Below are 27,025 nucleotides of genomic sequence, written 5' to 3'. Positions count from 1 at the left end.
GCTTTAAAAAGTAAGGTTCCATTTTATCAGGCCCTGCCAATTTTGAAAAATCTAAAGATTTAAGGGCTTTGCACACCTCAAAAATTTCAATTGGTGAAAAGTTGAATGATTGACTAGATGCGATACTCTCTGACTGAACAATTACAGGGTTTACAGGAGCACCATTACTTGACTCAAACAAAAAGCCAGAAGCTGACTACACTCGCGGCATACATTCACAATGCGAGTTCAGTCTGGTGCGTTTCAGTTCATGCCTTTGCAAGCTTAACTTTCATAGAAATTAATTTGAGAAGTTAAAAGACTTACATTGCTCACCATAGCTCCGTTTAAATGAGTGCCTGTAGCTTCCAGCTGAGCTCTGAGTGTGATCTCCCATCCCCCATGCGCGGGTTCAAAACATGCGGAAATGGCTCCCTCTACTGGCTGTAGTCTTTAGCCTTTGGCCAAACATTCCTCCTATGATGCAAATATCGTCAATTTGCATCATATTAGTGATTTTTTTTCAGAAATAAAATATATAAATCTCTTGTCTCAAGGGGATATGAGGGGGGAAAGCACAGTCATTTGAATATACTTCAGGGTTTCTACTGATAAAAAGCCATATGCTAATCGCTGAAGTAACCCTTTAATGATTTAACAGTTTTCCAAAATGGAGTTGTTTTAAAAGAGTTGTTTAAAAGAGTTGTTTAAAATATTTGATGTTTGCAAAAGGAAGTGCTCAGCGTTAGCTTTTCTGACTGCATGCGTTACGCAGTCGGCTAAAATCAAGCCAATCTGAATTTAAGTCTATTTTCCTAGCTTTTGCCCATGCCAAGTTGTGCTCATGAATCATATTTGATAAAATAGGAGAAAACCATGCATTTTTCCGACCCTTCACCCTGTATCTTTTGAGGGGAGGGGAATGACTACGATTTCTTCTATGATGCCAATGTTTAGGTCAAGAAAAATATACATTACACTGTATTGTATTGACACTTAGTGACATGTTAATGACAAATTCAGTTTGTACCACTGAAAAAGTGGTCATAAAAAATGAATGACATTATAATGGCATCATGACAGCCAACGTCAAACCAACCCCATGACAACCAAGTAGTTTCTTAAGTTTGATCATTAATCGGCTATGTCATGTTTATGACAGGTTATGTTGTCTTGGTAATGTCAAGTTGTCATGACAAAGACACTGACAGGTTATGATGTATTGGTTTATGTCAAGTTGTAATAACAAAGGCATCTCACATAATTTCATCTTTGCATTAAAATTGACATAATCGAGCGAATGACACTTAAAGGTTTACTTCAGCGATCAGCATATGGCTTTGTATCAGTAGAAACCCTGGAGTATATTCAAATGAATGTTCTCTTCAGTTCTCTTTCATAGGTTCACTTCAACGCTGCATAATGACGCATATGGGGTACTTCCCTGGGTGTGCCAATTGTCTGAAGCCCTTATAGAATCACGCCAATTCATTGGCTGATAGTGCAGAGCTGCCCCTCTAGCTCATCACCTTTAAGCTATACTGGCGCACACGCCATCTTCTCCCCAGATTTCTCTGCCTTCACAAAGCGGTAGCATCGCTCCTTTCGTGCGATTTATCTGACCCTAAAAACCTGGATTTAAGTATCTTTCTCCTTCATTACTTCAACGACCACGGATAGTGGAACTCGTTCTCCTACCGGTGAAGTATGATGGAGTTTTGTCGCTGCCCTCCGCCATGCACTCGCTCCATTTCGAGTGACGACCCACACGGTAAGTGCATCAAATGCATGGGCCTTGCCCACCCGTGTGAGGCGGTTCAGGGCACGTTGAATTGCAAATATTGCTACAATCTCCTTCTTAAAACCCTCCGTTCAAGGCTCTCTCTTTTTGAGAAGGAATCCTCCATTTTTCCCCGCTGCGCAACCGAGATGGCCCAGGCCTCACTCGGATCCGCGGCCTGGGGTTCAGTTGTTGAGTTCGAGGATATCGAGTGTGAGTGGGCCGATTTCCCTCCTCTCACTCGTTCTCCCGAGAACGCGCGCAGCCAAGCTCCGCTTGTATACGTGCACGATTACATGATGCCCAGACCGGAAGCACGTGAAACGTTTTTTTTCGGCCTGGATGATATTTTGCTCACGGCAGCACCTGACTCTGAGAATTTCGGGCCTGTTCCGCTTAATGACGCTCTCCCGCCTAGCAGCCAGGAAGCGCGGCCTTCTGCGGCCTACTCCGAGCTTGTCAACGCGCTTTTGCGCGCAACCGAGAAGCTTGCGATCAATTGGCCTGAAGAGTCCCACGAATCGCAATCTTCCAAGTTCAGTGAGAAGGAAACTGCCGTTTTTCAGCGATCTACACAACGAGGTCTCCAGATCCTGGAAACAGCCCTGCTCCTCCCGCCTTACTAACGCGGCAGCCGCTGACTTCACCAACCTCGTTGATTCTGTGGCGCGCGGTTATTACCCCATTCCGGCGGTCGAGGACACTTTAGCCTCTCATCTCTCTCCGTCTTCAGCATACACTTGGAAGTCTCGCCCCCTCCTCCCTTCTAAGCCGTGTAGGACCACTTTCGCTTTAATCGGTACTACGTAGCGGCTAGTCAGGCTGGCTTGGACCTCCATATGATGGCCATTCTCCAGGCCTACCTAGCTGACATTCTTAAAGAAATGGACGAGGTGGGGTCACGCCAGAGGCGTGTTAAAAAGCTCCACATGGCTACGGATTTGGCCTTAAGGGCCACTAAACACACTGCATGTGCGGTGGACGCTCGATGGCTGGACTAGTCGCCGCTGAACGCCACCTTTGGTTGAACCTTACTGAGATTTGCGACAAGAAAAGGTTTTCCTCCTCGACATGCCGATTTCACAGGAGGGTTTATTTGGCGAGGCCATCAACGCTGTGGTTGACAAGTTCAGAGCAGCCAAATCTCAGTCTGCGGCTTTCAGGCAGTTTATGCCTAGCAGAAATAGGGAATCTTCTAGTAACTCTTCTTCTCAGCCCAGAGAGCATCCCCCACCTGCCATGGTTTGGGGAGCTTGTGGTCGCCGCTTTCCGTAACAGAGACCTCATCGGCACCTGCAGATGAAGCAGCCTGGCGGCAAGCCTGCTGCTCCCGCTCCGCCAAGTCGTTCCTGACCCTCCGGTCGGGAAAAAGAGAGCCGTACGTTCGGGGCTGGGTCTGCCCGCCCCCTGGCCACTTTCTTGAGTCCAACCCCATCACACTCGCCGCCCAGTGCATCTCGAGGGGCGGGGTCGGCTCAACCTCTTGCCACTCCCAGGCCAGGGAATGGAGACGCTTCAGGCTTTCTCCCCTGATTCCGTCTGAGCTTATTTCTGCCACCCGTATTTTTGCAAGATTCGACTAGGCTACACACTGCAGTTTTGCCGCAACCCCCCCCTGTTTCAGTGGGGTCCTTTATACTGTAGTAAACAGCACCTCAGAGGCTTTTGTTCTACAGGAGGAGCTATCCTCCCTCCTTCTCAAAGGAGCGATAGATGAAGTCCCACCTACGTATGTAGAGCAAGGATTTTTCAGCCGTTACTTCTTGGTCCCTAAGTAAGATGGCGGTCTGTAGCCCATATTAGACCTCTGACGTCTAAATTTTTCCCTCCTCTGAGGCAGGTTCAAGATGTTGACACTGAAGTCTATCTTAGCCCAGATTTTTGCAGGGGATTGGTTTGTGTCGATAGACCTGAAGGATGCATATTTTCATATTCAGGTCGTTCAGTGACACAGGAAGTTCCTCAGGTTTGCCTTCGGAGGGAAGGTTTTCCAGTACAGGGTGCTCCCCTTCGGCCTTGCTCTGGCACCAAGGACATTCACGAAGTGTGTGGATGCTGCACTGGCCCCGCTGAGGCTCCAGGGCATCCGCATACTCAACTACCTGGATGACTGGCTCTTGTTATCCCAATCCAGGATGATGGCGATTGCTCACAGGGATCCTGTGCTTCGTCACGTCCATTCCCTTGGCCTAAGAGTGAAGATCTTACCCTTGATCCATTCCCTTGAGCCCAAGAGTGTGATCTTACCATCCCAACAGATCACCTTTTTGGGGGTCTGTCTGGATTCCGTGTCAATGCAGGCCTGTATGGCTCCTGCCCGGATTTCCAGTATCAGGACATGTCTAGCTTGCTTCAAGCCTGGCGATCATGTTTCTGTAGTGACATGCCGCAGGCTCTTGGGTCTCATGGCCGCAGCCTCCCAGGTCCTTCCTCTGGGGCTGCTCCACATTAGGCCCTTCCTTTGGTGGATGAAGTATGTGGGGATTTGGGTTACAGGATCTCCCTACCGCCTTCTGAGGGTGTCGAAAGGTTGCTTTTGAGCCCTATCAGTGTGGCGAGACCCTCTTTTTCTCCAAAGAGGTGTCGGCACAGGGGGCGTTTTCCGTCACCCTGGACAGGCTTGCGTGCCGTCTCCTCCTGTGGGCCCAGGGCAAATTCCTGTCCCTCCGTGCAGTCCATGTCCCTGGAGTTTTGAACCTCACGGCAGACTTCCTTTCGAGGCAAAAACTCAAGTCAGGGGAATGGATGCTAAATCCTCTCACAGTAGCTCAGATCTGGGAGCGGTTCGGCAGAGCGGGGTTGGAACTCTCGGCTACGAAGGAGTCGTCCCAATGCCCGCTTTGGTTCTCTCTAAGTCCTCCTGCACCACTGGGAGTGGATGCGTTTGCTAATCCCTGGCCGAGGCTGAGGCTCTATGCGTTCCCAAACATCAAGCTGATTACGGCTGTTCTGCACAGAGTGAGAGAGAGCGAGGCCAGTCTTCTGCTGGTGGCACCATTCTGGCCATCCCAGACGTGGTTCTCTGAGCTGGTTCTCCTCCTGGACTCCTCCCCTTGGGAGATTCCGGTCAGTAACGACCTGCTGTTACAGCTCAAGGGCAGGATCTGGCATCCTTGTCCCGAGATGTGGAAACTGTGGGTGTGGCCTATCAGGGGCCATCAAGCTTAAGGGTCGGTCTACCAGCAGATGTGCAGGAGACCATCGCTAAACCCTCTACGAGGAAGCTTTACTCTTTCAAGTGGAAGGTTTTTCAGGCATGGTGTTCGGCCCACAATAGAAGTCCAGTCAACTGCCCTATTGTTTCAGTTCTGGAGTTTCTGCAGGAGACAGCGGGGCGGCGGCTACTACACTCGGAGTGTATGTAGCGGCTATCGCCGCTCATTGAAGCTGGATGAGACCCCTTTGGGAAAGCATTCTTTAGTCTCATCTTTTATGAGAGGGGTTAAGCGCCTGAGGCCAGTTTGCTCCCCTGGTGTACCATCGTGGGTCTTATCTATCGTCCTGGAGGGTTTGACTAGTGCTCCCTTTGGGCCATTGGAGTCAGCTCCGGAGCTTGCCGCATCGAAAATGAGAATTTTGCATTGGGTGACGGAGGCTATCTCTTTAGCTTATGAGGTGTGCGGAGTTCCTTCACCTCTGGGCATTAGAGCACACTCTACTAGAGGTGTGGCCTCCTCTCAGGCACTCTCCAAGGGGACTCTCTTGGAGGACATTTGTGTCGCGGCAGGTTGGTCCTCACCGCACACTTTTGTCAAGTTTTATTGTCTAGACCTTGACATGGCTCCAGGTTCATATGTTCTGTCAGCTTAATCCAGCCGTTCAGGTCTACCTGACGTTAGTGTCAGATGCGGCAGCGCTTGGCGTGTGTGGTATGCCGTTCCCCATATATGTCATTACGCAGCATCGAGTTAACCATGAAAGCGAAAACCTCAGGTTACTCATGTGACCTATGTTCTCTGAATAGGGAACGAGACGCTGCGCATGCTGCTAAGCTCCCCGCACTGCTGACAAGCCGTCTTGCTCGGCAGAGAAATCTGGGGAGAAGATGGTGCGCGCGCCAGTATAGCTCAAAGGCAATGAGCTAGTGGGGCGGCGCTGCGCCATAAGCCAATGAATTTGCGTGATTCTGTTAGGGCTTCAGACAATCGGCATGCCCAGGGGCGTACCCCATATGCGTCATTATGCAGCATCTCGTTCCCTATTCAGAGAGCATAGGTTACGTGAGAACCTGAGATGTTTTTAATTGTAGTGTCTGTTGTCTAACTGAACTGATTTTGATTTTATGAAAATGAACGCAGTGGGAAAGTGATTCAGTGATGCGGTGGCTTTGGGAATGGCCTCGTAGGGCAGCAAAGCATTCTGAGAATTGTTGTCTTTCATCCCCATGAGACAAAAATACATTTTCTGTCTTTTTTCAGTCTAGAAAGCACAAAATTAAAAAATAATGAAGTATCACTTTAATGACAATTTGAAGGTGTCATGTCAGTCTTATGCACACCCATCAAGTGAAGTGTTACCTAAACACCTTTCTGATCTGATATGTGATGTGATAAGGAAGTAGAGTTCAGCAAAAGGCTGATTCAAACTGCAGGTCGAATTGCATCAAAACTTGTTACGCACCTTACCCCTACACTAGCACGACTGATAGAAACTGGTGCCGTGTTCCCAGCTTAACAGAATGAACCTGTGCTTGGAATTTAAAAATCTTAACGTTACTTGTGGCCTGATGAATGGGTTCTCTCCCGTGTTAATGCAAAAAACGTCTACGTCGCCACAATAGGCTAAGTGAATAGGTAAACACACTTCATGAAGTCACAGACATGAGTCGCGCTCACAAACATGAGCCTGACAATTGCCTAACACAGCTGTCAAACTCATCAAGCTTTTTGCTGTCAATCAAACTCATCAAGCATTATGCAAAAACCATAGACTGTAAAAACACTTTTTATTTATTTCACTATTTGAGATTATATAAATTTTGTAATTACAATAAATTAATTTAAACAACTGTTATTTAACAAATATTATTATATGTGTTAGGAGTGTCCCCGACTAAGCATTTACAAATTAGAATCAGAATTGTCTAATCTCTCTATAGTCTAATCATCTATGTGTGTGTGAATGGGTTGGGGCACGACACTAGTCAGCAGGAGGCTAAAACTATTTTTATTTTCCTTTACACACTGCACACAGCAATAACTTTTAATTAAGGGACCAAAACTGCGTGCCAACTGACAGAGTAACTGACAATGGCTTCCTTATTTAGGGTTAAATAAAAGGTAATGTGGTGGATAAACGTTCGTAAAACGTTTTCTCATAACATGTCATTTCCGCGATCGAAATATAGAACATCACACAATATTTTGATAAATAAACCTAAAAAAATACCTGCCTAGAGAGGAAAAGAACACTGAGTGCATTTACATGCACGTTCTTAAGCCGATTGTGCCTAAAGGGGGTTGCACACTGGACGCAAAGCTCAGCACCCTTAAAGGGGTCACACACCGGACGCAAAGCTCAGCACAGCGCAGCGCTGCGCCAAGTCTCTAAAATATTGAGCACCCCCGTATTGCCAAAATGGTATGATCCTCGTTTCATAACACCCGCGAAGACTCGACTGTGAGATCTGTCTTTGAATCCGGCTCCGCATATCGATGCATCAAATCTTTGACTATTCGGGGTCACCCCTAATATTTGTATGATAAACTGGTGGGGCCTAGTCATCATAGTAGGCGGGCCGGTGCCGTCAGCCCTGCCAGCTGGCTACACCCCTAGCCTGCAATATTATTCGAAACCAACTTAGGGTATTTATTTATATAGTAACTTTAATCTGGTGAATTGAAATGTTCTCCTACACACTAATTTCCTACTAAACTACTAGATATTGATTTAGACCAGTAAATATCAGAATTTTGCAGTAAACATTAGATTGGATCAAGTGAAACGAGACCTCAGTTGAATCTGTTACTGACAGTAAAATATCTGTTTTATCTCTAAATAATATTTTCTGTTTGTTTTCCAGATGGGTACGAAACCATGACAGTGATCGCGGGAGAAGATGTTCCTCTACCCTCTTCTACTTTTATAGAAGTAGATGAGATAGTACACTGGTTATTTAATGATGAAACTATCGCAATTGGAATGAACAAAGACATTAATTTGACTTCATACCCCTTTGAGAGATTCAGAAACAGACTGCAGTTAGATCATCAAACTGGATCTCTCACCATCAAAAACACCAGAACCAGTGACACTGGAAAATATCATCTGAAGTTGCTCAGGTCTGGAATAGAAAGGAAATTCACAGTTACTGTCAGTGGTGAGTAAATCAATACTTTATAATAATTTTACATCAGTGAATAATATAATTATCTGAAATCAAAATCTGTTTGGTAGTTAAAATGACAGTTGCATATGTTAGAGGCCCAGTTAAGGCTGCAACATACTTCGCAAGAACAGAGAAAAAAGTTCTTCCTCCCAGGGCTGCGAGCTTTTTCTCGACACATCGCCTGAGCAGAATTTTTTCTTGCGGGTGTCCGAAAACTATTGTGTGATTGGTCAGACATTTAATGTGGGCGGGGTTAATGCGGAGAAACGCAGATGATCGGCACCTGCTTTTCTCGTGAAGTATGGAATGTACTGGCCAGAACAAACTTTGTTCTTGTTCTTGCCACCTCAAGAAAATGAACAAATTTCTTTGTTCTTGCAGCGTATATTCCAAGCTTTAGTGCTTGGCCTTTGTGGTTCTTCTGTGTGTCTTTTTGTTTTGTTTGCAGGTGTTCTGTTTAGTGGGGGTGTGGTTTCCCACCTGAAGCTCATTCTCAGGCTTATAAGAGCTGCAGCCCTATGAATGCGGAGGGGGGCTAGGATGTGACTGCACTTGTCTGAGTGACTGGCGTTTTGTTGTTTTCTTTGGTTATACAATTTTGGTTGCTTTCTTTGGTTATATAATTTTGTTGCATCCATTCAGATCCATGCTTACATTACACATTCGTGCACGCTTTAACTAGCCTGACAAGCCAGACCCACATCAAGATGTTTGGTCTGGAAACTCACCATTGACAGGGCTCAATCCGACGAGGCGGGATAAACGGTTGTTTTTCAAACTCCCTCTGCACGCGATAGGATAGCGCTACAACCAACCAGAGCAACGAAGGTGAAACAGAGCTTGTTGATAGATTAAACATTCGCCGTATCCGGTCGGCAAAACTCTGAACACATCTTCCCTTCTTAAGAATGACTTCAGTGCCGTTCTTTGTTCTTTTCTCAGAGAAAAGCTTAATTCCAAGTCTTCCAGAGTCGCGGTTAAAGCTGATTCGAAAGACCGCCGTTTGCCAGTTTCTGTGTTTACTAGAAGCATGCAAACGCAACTCGGCCATCGTCATTATGGCCCCGCCCACCGACTCTATACACGATGTGATTGGCCCGGCAAGAGTTAGGGGAATACAGCTCAGAAGGGTATTGAGAGCTGCTAGACGTCACTCGCGGGCAGATTAAATTTGCTGCCGCTAGGGTGCGTCTAGATTTCTAGGCTACACTTTAACTACTGGCTTACACAAATAAGGATTGTTAATTTACTTTGTCCTTATGTTGTTTAGTTATTAATAAATTATTCTTGTTCACTACTTGCTGGTCCATGTTGCCTCCCATTCATGTAGCAATATTGAGCCGGTTGTAACACATATTAGCAAAAGCGTTTAACGTGTTTTTTTGATGTGCTGTACTAACATACAGTGACATCAGTAATCAGAGGAAATATGGCCTACAAATATGTTTGATAAGTTATTGGATGAAAAAAATATATATATGAAAGAACTGAAAGCATCATCTATTTTAAAATCAGTTCATCATACCTATCATCATACCTCATCAAACATCATCATTCAGATGATGTTTTATCAATTGGAAATGGGCAAAGACACAAAACTTCATCTTCCTGTCTCACAGTATCACTGTAATGTGTGTAACAGGACCCTGAACCGACAGGTGATGACCCCTGACTTCTTTCTGCATGCTTTTTTATCATTTAAATGGATCATCATGATCTTTGTAATCATTTCTGGGTCTATGGAATTGTCAGTCAGCTGTAAACAAAGCTAACTTCATTCCAGCCTTTGCCATTCAATCCACTCTAAATATCTTGGCTTTGACTGAGACCTGGATCCGTCCAGAAGACTCAGTAACCCCTGCTGCTCTCTCTTTCTCTCACACACCTCGCCACACTGGCTGAGGTGGAGGCACAGGTTTTCTCATCACAAAAAATTGGAAATACTCAACCCACACCTCTCTATGCAATAACAACTCATTTGAATACCATGCTATTACAGTTACAGCTCCTGCTAAAATCCATCTTGTAGTCATTTACCGTCCCCCAGGTCAATTGGGCACCTTTGTTGAGGAACTAGATGTTCTGCTATCCTCATTCCCTGAGGATGGCAGCCCACTTGTAATCCTTGGTGATTTCAACATCCACCTGGACAAACCGTATGCTACAGATTTTCACTCCCTTCTATCCTCATTCAATCTCAAACTCCTTACTACCTCACACACCCACAAATCTGGAAACCAACTTGACCTCATCTACATACGCTACTGCTCTACAGAAAACACTTTGGTCAAACCCTTACACTTCTCTGATCATTATTTCATCACATTTAATCTACATCTACCTACTCATGCACCTCCACTCCCTCTACCAGTTTTTTCAGACGAAACCTGCGTTCTCTTTCTTCCTCTCACCTCTCCTCCGTTGTGTCATCCTCTCTTCCTTCACCCACACAATTCTCCTCTATGGATGTCAACACTGCAACAGACACTTTATGTTCTACTTTAACTTCTTGTCTAGATAGTATCTGCCCTCTATCTTCTAGGCCAGCACGCTCTTCTCCCTCTAACCCTTGGTTATCTGATGTTCTTCGTGAACACCGGACCAAACTAAGAGCAGCAGAGAGAAAATGTCGCAAATCAAACGACCTATCTGACCTGAGTAAGTATCAATCTCTGCTCTCATCCTTCTCAAATGATGTTCATGCTGATAAATCCTCATATTTCCACAACAAAATTAACAGCACCTCAGGCACACGCACACTTTTCAGAATTTTCAACTCTCTCCTCTGTCCCCCTCCACCACCTCCCACCACCTCTCTATCTGCAGACGATCTTGCCCTTTTTTCACAGATAAAAGCACAATCATCAGCAGTCAGTTCCCACCTCCACACACACACGATTTTAAATCCACAGCCGAACATATTCTCTCCTCCTTCTATACAATCACTGAGGCTGAAGTATCTAAACTTCTCCTCTCCAGCCATCCCACTACCTGCCCTCTAGATCCCATCCCCTCACATCTTCTACAAGCCATCTCCCCTACACTCTTACCAGCACTCACACACATCATCAACACATCTCTCTGCACCGGCATCTTCCCTACTAAATTCAAGCAGGCTCGGATAACTCCACTTCTTAAAAAACCCACATTAGACACATCACTTGTAGAGAACTACAGACCTGTTTCTCTCCTACCATTCATAGCAAAAACACTTGAACGAGTTGTGTTCAACCAGGTCTCATCTTTCCTCTCACAGTCTAATCAACTGGACGTAAACCAGTCAGGTTTCAAAAAATAGGCCACTCAACTGAGACGGCATTATTGTCAGTTACTGAAGCCCTGCGGATGGCAAAAGCTGCATCCAAATCATCAGTCCTCATCCTCCTTGATCTATCTGCTGCCTTTGACACTGTGAATCATCAGATTCTTCTGTCCACCCTCTCATCACTGGGCATCACGGGGACTCCACTCCACTGGTTTGAGTCTTATCTCATAGGTAGGTCTTTCAAGGTTGCCTGGAGAGAGGTATCCAGAACACATCAACTAACCATGGGGGTTCCTCAGGGCTCAGTGCTTGGACCTCTCCTCTTCTCTTCTCATTTCACCAGCAGCCATATCACCCTGTAGCCCAAGACTGGTTTCCCACTGAAGCTAAGCAGGGCTGAGCCTGGTCAGTACCTGGATGGGAGACCAACTGGGAAAACCAGGTAGCTGCTGGTAGAGGTGTTAGTGAGGCCAGCAGGGGGTGCTCACCTTGTGGTCTGTGTGGGTCCTAACACCCCAGTATAGTGATGGGGACACTATACTGACACCGTCTTTCGGATGAGACGTTAAACCGAGGTCCTGACTCTCTGTGGTCATTAAAAATCCCAGGATGTCTTTCGTAAAAAGAGTAGGGGTGTAACCCCGGCATCCTGGCCAAATTTGCCCATTGGCCCCTGTCCATCATGGCCTCCTAATTATCCCCATATCCTGATTGGCTTCATCACTCGGTCTCCTCTCCACCAATCAGCTGGTGTGTGGTGAGCATTCTGGCGCAATATGGCTGCCGTCGCATCATCCAGGTGGATGCTGCACATTGGTGGTGGTTGAGGAGATTCCCCCCTTCTATGTAAAGCGCTTTGAGTGCCTTGAAAAGCGCTATATAAATCGAACGCATTATTATTATTTTATTATAATTCTCCATTTACACTACATCATTGGGACCCATCATTCAAGGACATGGCCTCTCTTATCATTGCTATGCTGATGACACACAGCTCTACCTCTCATTTCAACCAGATGATCCAACAGTACATGCACAAATCTCAACCTGTCTGGTGGACATCTTGGCATGGATGAAAAAACATCACCTGCAGCTCAACTTAGCAAAGACTGAGCTGCTCGTTTTCCCTTCTAATCCGACCATACAACACGAGTTTACCATCTAGCTAGGTTCAACTTTGATTACCCCTTCAGGGACAGTCAGAAATCTTGGAGTAATCTTTGATGACCAGCTGTCCTTCAAAGACCACATTTCGAAGACAGCTCAGTCATGCAGGTTTGCGTTGCACAAAGGAAAATCAGGAAAATCACACCGTTCCTTATGGAGCATGCAACAGATCTTCTTGTCTCCAGGATTTTTTCTTTCATTGTTCCTGGTTGGTGGGACGATCTTCCGTCCTCCATACGCACAGCAGAATCACTCACTTCATTCAAAAGACAGGTCAAAACATTTTTCCATGAGCACTTAATCTTATCATAAAAAAAAATCTAACTCTTCCTCCTCTATTTTTTCTCTTTTTCTTCCCTTTTCTGTTTTTTGCTGCTCTGAGTAATATCCAAATCTTTGTATTTAATAATAATAATAATAGATTTTATTTATAATGCACTTTTCATTCTGAAGAACAAATAACAAAAAAAAAAAAAGAATAACAAGTAAAAATATAGAATAATAAAATAAAAATCAACCAATACAGACAACTGAACAGAAACAGAGCTGATGGTGAACAGAAAAAAGAGCTGATGGTGAACAGAAAACCTCCAAAAAGCTCCAGTTCACTGTGGTCCACTCCATGTATTACATTTCTCCCAGCAATTAGAGGCAGTGTCTTGACGACATCAAGGCATGAGAACTGAAGACCAGATGATGGGTCTTCATGACGATTCAGACGATGGGGATTGCCGCAGCACCACGCAGGAGGCAAACAAAGTTTATCGGGCACTTCTGTGGACACACCCGGGTCGGCGCAGAAGTCCAAGCCGTTCCACGGCCGCAATACGGAACAGCGGTGCAGCCGAGACTCAGCAGCCGAGAAGTGGTGCAAACTTCAGCCACCATGCAGCTCAAGCCTGAGGGAGACCACCGAGACTACTAGTGAGCAGCCGACATCCAGAAGAGAGAGCAGTCGCAGCGAGCAACATGAAATGTCCTTCAAACCAGAACCAACCGCAACAATTCAAACATAAACATTAGAGAAGCGGTGGAAAACGGCGAATGGTGAACAACGTCCTCTCAGTGGCTGCCAGCAATCAGCAACAGTCCCAATTGTAGCTCTGACTGTTAGACTAGTCACAAACATAAGAAAATAAAATAAAATCTAAATCTAACGGTACAGTTAGACAACTCCGGTGAGAAATGAACCTAGGGGTAATTAACAGATGGTTACAGAGTAGATCATTCTCTGGGATGCGTTTTCATGGAAATCGAATGTAAAGCGTTTTATCTCTAAAAACAGATTAGCTTATAACGCTAGTCTATGGGGCACAGAGTAGTGAAATTAAATCGCTAGTTAATACCACTAACAAGGCTAAAAATAGCCTCACACTAACACGGTAGCATAATGAGGGTCCCTACATGCAAACCGAAGCATTGAGAACTTTGTAAGAGTACAAACAATTTAATAAGAAGACAGTTTATAGACATAGTGCATTACGCGTTCACTGACAGGCGCCATCTTGGAAAACAGTCTCGACTCATCGAGCGACGAGAGCTCTGCTAAGTGATGAACTGTGACTTGGAATCTCATATGGTCCGTTACACAACAGAGAAAATAAATAAATAAATAAAAAAATGTCCATGTTATTACATTTCACAAACTTAATTCCTATCGACCAGCTCACTTAGAACAGCGCTCGTAGATCGATTCATCGAGACTGTTTTTCGAGATGGTGCCTGTCCGTAAACGCGTAAGGCACTATGTTTACAACGTATCTTCTTATTAAACTGTTTGTACTCTTACAAAGTTTTCAATGCTTCGGTTTGCATGTAGGGAACCTCATTATGCTACCGTGTTAGTGTGAGGCTATTTTGAGCCTTGTTAGTGGTATTAACCATTGATTTAATTTTACCACCCTGTGTCTACCCTGTGCCCCATAGACAAGCATTATAAGCTAATCTGTTTGTAGAGATAAAACTCTTTACATTCGATTTTCAAGAAAACGCATCCAAGAGAACAATCTACTCGGTAACCATCTGTTAATTACCCCTAGGTTCATTTCTCAGCGGAGTTGTCCTTTAACATGATTTGTGGGTGGAGAAGCGGCGAAGAGACAACGCCAGCGGCGAACAGACAACCCCCCCCCCCCGTTGCCTAGCAACCTCCTCCTTTTAGGGCACCTTTTGCGTTTCTTTGCCTCTTCATGACAGATCCCTTCCTGTACTCCTCAGTTGTAAGTAGCTTTGGATAAAAGCGTCTGCTAAATGCATAAATGTAAATGTAAATTTCGAACTCCGTTTTTCTGTACACACTTGACTTGATCTAATGCAACATTTCTGTGTGTTTCTCTGTTTGTATGTGCTGCTGTCACTCATGAAGAGAGGGAGATACCAGTGGAGGAGGGAGAACCACTCACTCTAAACCCTGATACTGACATACAGAGAGATGATCTGATACTGTGGATGTGTGGAGGGAATCTCATAGCTCAAATCAAAGGAGGGAAGAGAGAGACGTTTGATGATGTTGCTAGTGAGAGATTCAGAGGCCGACTGAAGCTGGATGAGAAGACTGGATCTCTGACCATCACAAACATGAGAGATGAACTATCAGGTCTTTATAAACTATATATCATCAGCAGCAGAGGAAACACAGACAAGAGATTCTTTGTTACTCTCTCGGGTAAGTAGTTGTCTTTCGGTTTATTTGTTAAATATAGATGAGGTGAAAAGTCATGATCCACTTGTGTAGTTCCAAACAAAGCATGAATAATGCTTCATTAAAATATATTAACAGATATTGTTATACACCCCAAAACCAAAAAAAGACTAAAATATAGCCTGTCCGTATGGGTGTTAAGGCATATAAACTATTGCAGATCGATCACAAAAGCTGAGAGCTTTGAAACTTGACATGTTTGTAGTCAAGAAGTTGATATGACTACTAGAAAAGACTGGATTTGATTATATTAATGTATAAATAGAGACATATAAACACATACCTTAAATATGTAGACATGCACAAATTGAATATCTATGCAGAATGTTTTCATTTACTTTGTGGTTGCATTGCCAAGTATTATCATAGAAATGCATATGATGGCTTATTGGCCATAAATAAGCCATACATATGATGGCTTGTTTAAGGTGGGATTGCTGAATCCAGGATTGCTGAATCCAGCAATACCAAATATGTAAATATAGCATGACAAATCAGAGTGTTAATATCTGTATCTGGACAGATTCTGTATGGAGGAATGGTCTCAACTCTTTTAGGTGTTTTTCAAACTCATCAGGCATTATAGAAGAAGTTTCAGTGCTGTTATCTTGGAAAAAAGTATTGAGTAAAGGGGTATGATTAATTGTGAGCAATGTGTATTAGAGAAAAAACTATTCTCCAATGAAAGGTTAGAATTTAAATTTATATTAAAAAAAAGATTAAAAGGATTAACAACACAGATTTATTTCCACATCCTTCTTTTGTGATATATTATATACAAGGGTATGAATAATTGAAACTGTATTTCCGCTCATTTCCATGAGGAATAAAATTACTTCCTTTATTTTGAGATAAAATACAAGACAGGAAACCATTTTAACTAGATATTTTTAAACCGATTTAAACAATTAAATAATCATTAGGATATTAAATGAAATATGCATTTATTCTTATTATACAAAGCATATTACATTTTATTTACAGCATACAATCATGTTTTTGACCACATGAGCAGCGTATTCCCAGGTGCGCGTGATCACAAAACTCACTCCTCCACCGTGAATAAATCACCATATGAATGCAGGAGTTTTATCACTGAGCTGGTGTGACAGTTGTTTGAAGATGAGGAGGAGTAGGAAGAGAGATAATGTGATTGTTGCAAACATCTCTGTAAGGATGTCCACACTAGCATACAATTATTATTGCAATAAGAGGAGGGAATGGTCAAAAAGTAGGGCAGGAACATCCTGGCCAAGTGAGTTTTTAGGTAAAAAAATAATACAACGAATAGTACATTCTGTCATGTTCTTTTACTGTTTTTTTTTCTTTTTCTTTTTCTTTGCACTGAAAAAAGTATCAATTCAATTTAGAGGTATTTTAGTCTGGTATTTTATCAAAGTCATAATTTTGGTATTGTGACAACACTATCTTGGATAGTATGGAGCATGGGGCACATCTGGTGAGATTCTAGATTTCTGACTAAATGCTCGACTTTGTTATGCAAGATACATATTATTGAAATAATATAGCATTGTTTAATAGTGCATAACCTCTGGTTACTGCTTCAGCTTTAACTAATCTGTCATATAGGCCAGTAGTTTTCAAACCTGTCCTGGACGCACCCCAGCAATGCACATTTTGTATGTCTCCCTTATCAGACACACCCAATTTAGTTCTTGAAGTCTCTACTAATGAAGTGATGAGTTGAATCAGGTGTGATAAATTAGGGAGACACACAAAATGTACAGGGCTGGGGTGCCTCCAGGACTGGTTTGAAAACCACTGATATAGGCGACTGTAGGGGCTACATGGGTACTTTTTAGCAAACATAGGCGGCATTAAATCTCTTTAGTCACAACCTCTGTTTAATGATTGGACTAGTGAGTTTGACCGTTTTTTTTTTTTTTTTTTTTTAAGACAATTTGAAAGGTTTGAATTTACAAACCCGATTGTAATACAAGACCGGAAAAGTTAAATGTACATGTAAGCAACCGCTGAAGGACCAATTTGTATAAAAAGAGCCTCTCAGAGTGGCAGTGTCTCTTAGAAATCAAGATGGGCAGAGGATCACCAATTTCCCCAATGCTGCAGCGAAAAATAGTGGAGCAATATCAGAAAGGAGTTTCTCAGAGACAAATTTCAAAGAGGTTGAAGTTATCATCATCTACAGTGCATAATATCATCCAAAGATTCAGAGAATCTGGAACTGGAACAGAATCTGGAACCAAATTAGCCAGAGACCAGTTATCATGATTAGAAGATCTGGGATCTGTCAAATCATCTCAGATGTATTAAGCGAGGTATGAAGAACGGAGCCCTGGTCTTGACTCTGACTCAACATACTCTGAACTCGGTCTTGACTCGGACTCAACAGACTCTGATCTTGGTCTTGACTCAGACTCAAGATACTCTGAACTCGGTCTTGACTCAGACTCAACATACTCTGAACTTGGTCTTGACTCATATGCAACCCTCTATGATCTCGGTCTTGACTCTGACTCAACATACTCTGATCTTGGTCTTGACTCGGACTCAACATACTCTGAACTTGGTCTTGACTCAGACTCAACATACTCTGAACTTGGTCTTGACTCAGACTCAACATACTATGAACTCGGCCTTGACTCGGACTCAACATACTATGTACTCGGTCTTGACTCTGACTCAACGGACTCTGAACTTGGTCTTGACTCAGACTCAACATACTCTGAACTCGTCTTGACTCAGACTCAACATACTCTGATCTCTGTCTTAACTCAGACTCAATATACTTTGAACTCGGTCTTGACTCAGACTCAACATACTCTGATCTCTGTCTTGACTCTGACTCAACATACTCTGAACTCGGTCTTGACTCGGACTCAACATACTCTGAACTCGGTCTTGACTCGGACTCAACATACTCTGAACTCGGTCTTAACTCGGACTCAATATACTCTGAACTCGGACTTGATTCGGACTCAACAGACTCTGAACTTGGTCTTGACTCAGACTCAAGATACTCTTAACTCGGTCTTGACTCGGACTCAACATACTCTGAACTCGGTCTTGACTCATATGTAACCCTCTATGATCTCGGTCTTGACTCTGACTCAACATACTCTGATCTTGTTCTTGACTCGGACTCAACATACTCTGAACTTGGTCTTGACTCGGACTCAACATACTATGAACTCAGTCTTGAATCGGACTCAACATACTATGAACTTGGTCTTGACTCGGACTCAACATACTATGAACTCGGTCTTGACTCGGACTCATCATATTATGAACTCGGTCTTGACTCGGACTCAACATACTATGAACTCGGTCTTGACTTAGACTCAACATACTCTGATCTCTGTCTTGACTCGTACTCAACATACTATGAACTCGGTCTTGACTCAGACTCAACATACTCTGATCTCTGTCTTGACTCGGACTCAACATACTCTGAACTCGGTCTTGACTCAGACTCAACATACTCTGAACTCGGCCTTCAGTCGGACTCTACATACTCTGAACTCGGCCTTCAGTCGGACTCTACATACTCTGAACTCAGTCTCAACTCGGACTTGAATGAGCTGGTCTCGACTAAAGCACTGCTACAATGGGTATTTTTAAATCTCATTTGAGAGCACCTTTACTTGCCCGGGCTTATGTTTGAGCTATCAGTTTATTGTATTTTGTGTTACTATTGTCTTGTTTTTTTTTTTATTGTGTTGTTTTATTTGGTGTTTAATATTTTTGTATTTTGATTTCACTTTGACCAACTTGAGATGTTTTTATATGTGCTAAACAAATAAACTAACTAAAAAAACTAACTGAAAAACTGAAAGCATCATATATTAGCAAATCAGTTGATCATAAAGTGACAAAATTTAAATGATAAAAACATGCAGAAAGAAGTCAGGGGTTGTCACCTGTCGGTTTAGGGTCCTGCTACACTCATTACTGTGATACTGTGAGACAGGAAGATGAAGTTTTGTGTCTTTGCACATTTCAAACTGATAAAACATCATCTGAATGATCTTTATGTAGTCATTTCAAACTCCGATGTTCTGCGCACACTTGATCTAATGCAACATTTCTGTGTGTTTCTCTGTTTGTATGTGCTGCTGTCACTTAGCGAGGGACATATGTGTGAGGGAGGAAGAATCACTCACTCTAACCACTAATACTGACATACAGAGAGATGATCAGATACTGTGGATGTGTGGAGAGAATCTGATCGCTCAAATCAAAGAAGGGAAGAGAGAGACGTTTGATGATGTTCCTGGTGGGAGATTCAGAGGCCGACTGAAGCTGGATGAGAAGACTGGATCTCTGACCATCACAGACATTAGAATTGAAGAATCTGGTTGTTATAAACTACATATCATCAACAGCAGAGGAAACACAGACAAGAGATTCTCTGTTGATGTCTGGGGTAAGTAGTTGTCTTTCAGTTTATTTTTTAAATATAGATGAGGTGAAAAGTGATGATCAACTTTGTGTTTCTGATCCATCGCTGAAGATAGTTCCAAACTAAGCTAAAGTATGAATAATAGACTCAGTAATGCATCTGTAGATATGGTATTTCTGTTAGAACTTGTTCTGAGGTATTGAAGTTATTGGTGTTACATGTTTAACTTACATGTCACCAGCAGTTTATTTTTATAAATGCTCTTGAGACACACACACGCACTGTTGAAGCTATCACTATGAGGACTTTCATCTGGCATAATGGGTTTTCTGTCCCCTAAACCAGGGTTACTCCTCAGATCCAGTCCTGGAGGGCCACTGTCCTGGAGAGTTTAGTTCTGATCCTAATCAAACTCAGCAGCAATTTTCTTGTATCTGTGCAGTGCAGTGGCCCACTAGGACTGGATGTGATGAACCCTGCCCTAAACATAACCCTCACAAAAGATTTTCTACACATTTTTAATATTTAGTATGTTTAATAAGCTATTTGAATTATGGAGACATCTTGTATGTCCTTATAATGTAGAGACCTGAAACCTGAATTCAGAGGATATTTATCTGAATCTCTTTATTTTCAGCTTTACAACTTGTCAAATTTAGCAAAAAAGTTTAATCTTATCATAAATTCAGTGTCTTTAATGAGAGAAAAAAACACTGACATAAATCCTGGCAAGATGCATCTTATAGTGTTCAATGTCGGTAATTGGTTTTTTGGTCATTGGTTCTCGCATGTTTCATGACGATTGTTTTGAATTGAATGAGCAACAGTTCGTTTGACAGCTGACCTAAGATGTGATTATATATGACCTTATTTTTGTGTAACCACAATGTCTAATGAATTTTTAAACAGCAAAATGATCTAATAAGTCTATGATTGTTTGTTCAAACAGTATCAAATAGAAAAGCTCCTCCTCTTCCTTCTTCAGTGAAAGCAGGTGAGATTCTACTGAAGCTCTTTAACTTTAAGGGTACGCTTACATGACTATCATATGCTTAAACCATTGTCAAAATTATCCTCATTCACGCACGGATCCTTGAAAACTATGTGCATGATGTTTACATGGAGACCATTTTCAAAAACTTGCACTTTGAAACCCATTTTGAAAAGTTTGCCTTTTTTAGGAACCCGAAACGCCCTTGTCATGTAAATGAATGGCAAAAAAACATAAAAAGGTTTACGTTAGTTTAAAACAGTGTCGTGTAAACATACCCTAAAATAAGATCATGATCAGGGGCCTCATTTATAAAGCGTGCGTACGCACAAAACTGGGCTAGAAACGTACGTACGCCAGTTCCCACACAAAGGTTGTGATCTATAAAAAACAAACCTGACGGGAGAATGTGCGCACCTTTAAGCAAACTTTGAGCAGTGCATACGCACATTCTAGAGACAAAGGGAATTGGCGACACAGATGGCGAGCTTGTGAATGGAAGTAATAAATGTAAGAAGAACAATTATAAGAATTAATGATAATTTTCACTCCGTTTCATACGTTATATCCACATTATCATGAAGATGAAATCTAACAGTGTTATTTGTGCTGATTGTTTTAGGTTATGTGCATCTAGTAAAATCCAAACATAATTCAAAATGTCAATAATTTAAAAAATGAAAAAAAAAAAATAGTAATCAGCACTGGCTTACAGTCACATCTCGGGAGCGCAGGAGGAGATGGCGCGATGTGATACAGAATAGCATGAAATACCCTTTTATTAGAGAACTGCAGAACTTAAACTTAAACTTAAAAGTCTGCAAAAACATTCATGAAGCACAAAACCGTCATGAAGAAGCATGTGATCACTATAACATTTTTGTCTTAAATTTTAGCCCACAAATTAATTCTGTTATTTTGTCAAGGTGTTAACGATCAGTCTATTTGTTAGAAACATAAATCCTCCATTAACAGCAAAACTGCATGATTTTTATTTTATTTGAAGTGTTTAAAATTAACTAAATATTTTAAAATTAAAATAACACTTTATTTTTTTTAAAAATACCTGAGAAGTATTTTATACTACTTTTTTTGTTTTTATTGATATTTTGATATATTTATTCTACAACATTAAGAGGATATTGAATGACTTTCAGCAATGTAATGTGTAAGGCACAAATGGCATTTATAGTCCATATCTAATATTTTTCACATTTCTTTTACCTTTGACAGTGTTAAACATGGTGTCACGTGGATGGGAATATGCATGCAAATGATATGCAGATGAGGTCATGCATAGTAAAACGAGGCGTTGTAAGCTCCATATATGGTGATTTCAGGGAGGAGACGGGGTGAAGAAGCACGTATGCACATCCTGCTGCTGGCTGTGGTTTATAAAGGGATTTTTGCTCTGCCGTAGCCTACGCATGGTTTTATAAATCAGAATTTTTTTGTACGTACGCAAAATCTAGCTTTTGTACGTTCGTACACTTTTAGGATGAAATCTACGCAAAGTTTTATAAATGAGACCCCTGACACTATTTTACACTGATCTATCCAAGATTTTAATGTGTTTATGTAGAACGTTTGCTGAATATGCTACTGGCAATGTGTTATTTAAATTATTTTGTGCATTGTATTTCTAATGGTAATTAGATGGTAGATTTTTATATCTTGGTTGAGATCAGTACATCTTCTGTCTTTTTAATTTCTGTCATTGTCTCCGTTTTTTTCTTTTGGATTCCACAGAATCCAACGTGAATGACACGGCGACTGTAGTGATGCCGCTGTTGAGTGACATGGATGTGCCGCAGGAGACCAGCTCACTTTGAGAAGGCACACACATCAGTGTCAAAGCAGGGGCGGATCTACAAGGGGTCAACCCCCCCCCCCTCCCCCCCCCAACCCCCAACCAACCTTGTTCCAAAAACTGTAGTCCTACTTGTAAAAAAAACCCGAACTGCCAGTATGTCCAATACATTTACCAAAAGTATACCATTTAATTTTAAATGTATTAGAATTAAAATACATAAAATACCCCTCCCCCGCGGCCCCGCCCCTCAAATACGTCCCTGATTCAAACGTGCAGAGTGGCGTTCGTTCGCTCAGTCTGGCTCACACACACACACACACACATACACACACAGCGAGTCTGCGGTGCAAAAGTCCAACAAACCCACTGGAGAGAGACTGAGCTGCCCTGAGTTTCCTCAGGTGTAGTTTAAACACCTTAAAATTACATTTGTAATGAATGTATTGTGTGCTAAAGACAATTCAGCATCAGCAAAAACAGCGAGTCTATTAGCCCAAATCAGCGCCGGAGACCGACAGACTAGACAGAGCAGGTTAACTTACTTTTGAGTTTTGATATTTAAAAAAAAATCTCAGCTCTCAGATTCTGTCACTTTTATTACGAAATCCAAACAATAAATGCCGTTTTGGTGCTTGTAAATGTTTACGTGACAGATCCCTAGCTGCACTTGGACCGATCATTTCTAACTTACTAGCTAATAGTAAACACGAATGAACAATGTTGAAAGAAACAGTAGCCTACAACTTACCTAAATGTATATTCCTCATACATAATATCGACCAATCAGTCTAACAAAGGGGTCAATAAAACAACTGGAGAACAATTTTCACATAACATTTACCTCAGGAAAGCCATTAAATGATCATAATAGGCTATAGCACATTTTGGCTAGAAAAAAACAGCTATAGAGAGTATTTTGCTAAATATGTGTAGTCTACCATATTACACAGCAAAAACGTTAGTGTTATTTCAACTCCCATAGTGTTACATTTAACACTTTTCCAGAGTTTATATAATTCTCACCAGTTTAGAGTTAAAATAACACTTTGGATAGTGTTAATTTTAACTCCATAATAGTGTTAAAAATGTAACACCTAGTGTTGTTTCATAACACCATTAAGAGTATTTTTTACACTAAACATGTGTTGCTCCCTTACTCTTAAAGTGTTAATTTAAATAATTCAGTGTTATTTTATGACACTTTAAACAGTATTTTTAACTCTGAATCGTGTTACTCCCTTACTCTTAAAGTGTTAATTTAAATCATTCAGTGTTATTTTATGACACTTTAAAGTGTATTCATGACAGTTTTCTTACATGCAATGTTCTAAAAATGCTTTTTTTACTACAGGAAAAAATAAATAAACATATGAAGAATAACTTTTTTTTTAATAGACAAAAATATCTAAGCACAACTGAACTCTGCACATTCACAGAGAAAATAATGGTACAACAAAAGTCTGTTCATTGTAAAGTTACAAAATAAAGAATGCAAAAAATTGTTTTAACAAACTAGTTCTTTATTAACGAGCAAGACCCTTGAATGCTGGAATGCTGGTTCCCTTGCCTAGACAACACAAAACCAGACCAATTACAATTAATATTATTTGTATTTTATAAATACAGCTAGTTTATGGTGGAAAACTTGCTGTATTTAAAGGGTTAGTTAGTTCACCCAAAAATGAAATTTATGTAATGAATGACTCTCCCTAATGTCGCTCCACACTCGTAAGACCTCCGTTCATCTTCAGAACACAGTTTAAGATATTTTATATTTAGTCCGACAGCGTATCTAAGTGTATGCACACTATACTGTCCATGTCCAGAAAGGGAATAAAAACATCATCAAAGTAGTCCCTATGAGACATTGGTTAGTTGATTAGAATCTCTTGATTAAAATAGATTTTGATCCAAAAATAACAAAAACTATGAATTTATTTGGCATTGTCTTCTCTTCCAAGTTTGTTTTCAAACCTCAAATAAAGATTCAAACGGTTATGAATCAGCTTATTGATTTATGATTCGGATTGTGTGTCAAACTGCTGAAATCACGTGACATTGACAACATGAGGGCGAGTAAATGATGACAGAATTTTAAATTTTGTGTGAACTATCCCTTTAAGAAATTTCACTTACTAGTCAGCTGCTGGAATTATTTTCGTTCCTTCTTCCTGACTTTGTGATAGGCAGAGGTTTCCCAATCTGTTGAGTCTAAAATCAAACAGAAAACATCTACCTGTCAAATCATGAAAACAATTTGTTTGACTTTTTTAGTATTTGTAATTATGTTAGCCAAATACCAACAAAGCTATGATTATTTTTTATTTTTGTGCCCATGATTCTTTCATAAGTTATCTGTTAAATCTTACCATAACCAGGGAGGTTCTAGTCTGTAGTCTTCAAGCACCAACCCCGGGCCATACTTGATGCATTATAGAAACACTCCTAAAAACACAAATAGAAAAAACAATTACATTTAAACATGAAGGCATATCCAAACATTAACCAAAAGTTAAAATGATAAATACATTTTGCATAAATATTTAATATGAAAGAATTACTTACCCATTCTAAAAGTATTAGTCCTCCAAATAAATAAATTGATTGAAGAGTTGTTCTTCTGTTTTTCAGTCATATGGTAGGTGTGCTGGCAAACAAAAAAGATAGTTTGAGGATAAAGAAATACTTTAAACAGTCTTAAAGAATACATTTTAATTACTTTTAAACAGATCCCTACCTATGTACTTCAATCATTTCAGCAACAAGTAGGATAAAGGGATGGTTTACCCAAAAATGAAAATTATCCTATGATTTACTCGCCCTAAAGTCATCCTAGGTGTATATGACATTCTTCTTTCAGACAAATACAATCAGAGTTATATTAAAAACCGTCCTGGCTCTTCCAAGCTTTATAATGGCAGTGAATGGCTGTTTCTGTTTTGAATCCATAAAAGTGCATCTATCCATCATAAAAGTGCATCCATCCATCCATCATAAAAGGGCATCCATCCTTTAAAAAAAGTGCATATCCATCATAAAAGTGCATCCATCCATCATAAAAGGGAATCCATCCTTTAAAAAAAAGTGCATCTGTCAATCATAAAAGTTATACATAAGTCTCTGGGGGTTTAATAAAGGCCTTCTAAAGCAATGGGATGCGTTTGTGTAAGAAATATTTCCATATTTTAAACTATATAAACTAAAATAACTAGCTTCCGACAGTACAGCCGTATGCAACGATTTACTTAAAGAGGAACCCTTGACTCAAGCAATGTGGGTATCTTTTATGATGATAGATGCACTTTTATGGACTTCAAAGCATAAACAGACATTCACTGCCATTATAAAGCTTGGAAGAGACAGGACATTTTTAGTATAACTGATTATATTAGTCTGAAATAAAGTCATATACACTTAAGATGACTTTTGGGGTTAGGAAATCATGGGCTAATTTTCATTTTAAGGTGAACTATCACTTTAAAGCATTAGTTCCCCCCAAATTTTAAATTCTGTCATCATTTACTTACTTTTTTCTATTATTTCATGATAATGTTCTAACTACCATGCTGTCATAACTATAAAACCTGTCAATAAGTTATTTGAATTGGTATGCACAGAGGTCATATTTGTGCTTTATTATAAATAAATAGTTTTGGACCAATAATCTTCCTAGACAAGAACTACACCTGTTTTCTATACCATATACATACCTATTTTGCTGGAACAGAAAGAACTGTCATCTGTCAGCCTTGGTTTCATTCTAGAGGATTGTTAAAAATCATGTTGATGCAGCTGTTGAAGAGAGACATCAGACAGGTCACATTTTCTGTGCAAAACAAATGAGGTCAACATTTTCAGAAAAAAGGGTTCATGAAACAATCATGTCTTTGAATCTGGATTACTACCCAATACAAATCAGACACAACGATTAAGTAGTGCAATAAGATTACAGTTTGGTGAATGAACAATTAATTAAAGAAGGGAAGAGAAAGCGTTAACGTTACTCCGTCTGAAGCTGCTTCCTCAGGGAGGCCACTTTGCATAGCTCGTCTGTATTATAACTCTTAAAGGGGTACTTCAGCGCTGGGAAGATGAATATGTATTTAAACTGGATCATTAATGTAGTAGAAATGTGAAAATATTTTTTTATTTGGTGCTTTCTAGACTGAGAAAAGACAGAAAATGTATTTTTGTTTCATGGGGATGAAAGACAACGATTCCCAGAATGCTTCGCTGCCCTGTGAGGCCACTCCCAAAGCCACCGCTACTGGATTACAGAGACTGAGTTCCTACAATTAAATACTGAACGTGTCTGTTCAATATAACGATCGAGTTGCCGTGTGAGTTTCACAGCTGACTCAGATTAGGAGTCAGATTACATTTAAAGTCATAAATGAGTTGATGAGCTCTCGTGATTGAGAGCTGAGGTAATCGCGACCACATTCACGGCATACATTCACAACACGTTTTCAGTTCATGCCTTTGGAAGCTTAACTTTCATAGAAATTAATTTGAGAAGTTAAAACACTTACATTGCTTAGCATCCGTTTAAATTAATGCCTGTAGCTGAGCTGTGCTGTAAGTGTGATCTCCATTCCCCACGCCTGAGTTGAAAAC

The 27,025-nt window shown here is 41.1% G+C and overlaps 1 protein-coding gene and 1 pseudogene across 1 annotated transcript in view; both read left to right on the top strand.

Annotated features, from left to right (window-relative positions):
* Nucleotides 1-22,477, top strand: part of LOC137040105 (muscle M-line assembly protein unc-89-like) — a 72,921-nt gene extending 50,444 nt beyond the window's left edge. The window contains exons 9-13 of the mRNA XM_067415517.1: nucleotides 7,782-8,078; nucleotides 14,885-15,184; nucleotides 19,329-19,628; nucleotides 20,554-20,598; nucleotides 22,345-22,477. Coding sequence (XP_067271618.1) covers nucleotides 7,782-8,078; nucleotides 14,885-15,184; nucleotides 19,329-19,628; nucleotides 20,554-20,598; nucleotides 22,345-22,427 — 1,025 coding nt within the window. The 3' untranslated portion in view covers nucleotides 22,428-22,477. The remainder of the gene's footprint in view (nucleotides 1-7,781; nucleotides 8,079-14,884; nucleotides 15,185-19,328; nucleotides 19,629-20,553; nucleotides 20,599-22,344) is intronic.
* On the top strand, nucleotides 11,691-11,807 carry LOC137040832 (5S ribosomal RNA; annotated as a pseudogene).
* Nucleotides 22,478-27,025: the final 4,548 nt, after the last annotated feature.

This window comes from Pseudorasbora parva, chromosome 14 (genome assembly GCF_024679245.1).
Source record: "Pseudorasbora parva isolate DD20220531a chromosome 14, ASM2467924v1, whole genome shotgun sequence".
NCBI classification, from domain to species: Eukaryota; Metazoa; Chordata; class Actinopteri; order Cypriniformes; family Gobionidae; genus Pseudorasbora; species Pseudorasbora parva.
Note: the sequence above shows the minus strand (reverse complement) of the source record. Positions and strands in the feature narration are given on the sequence as shown.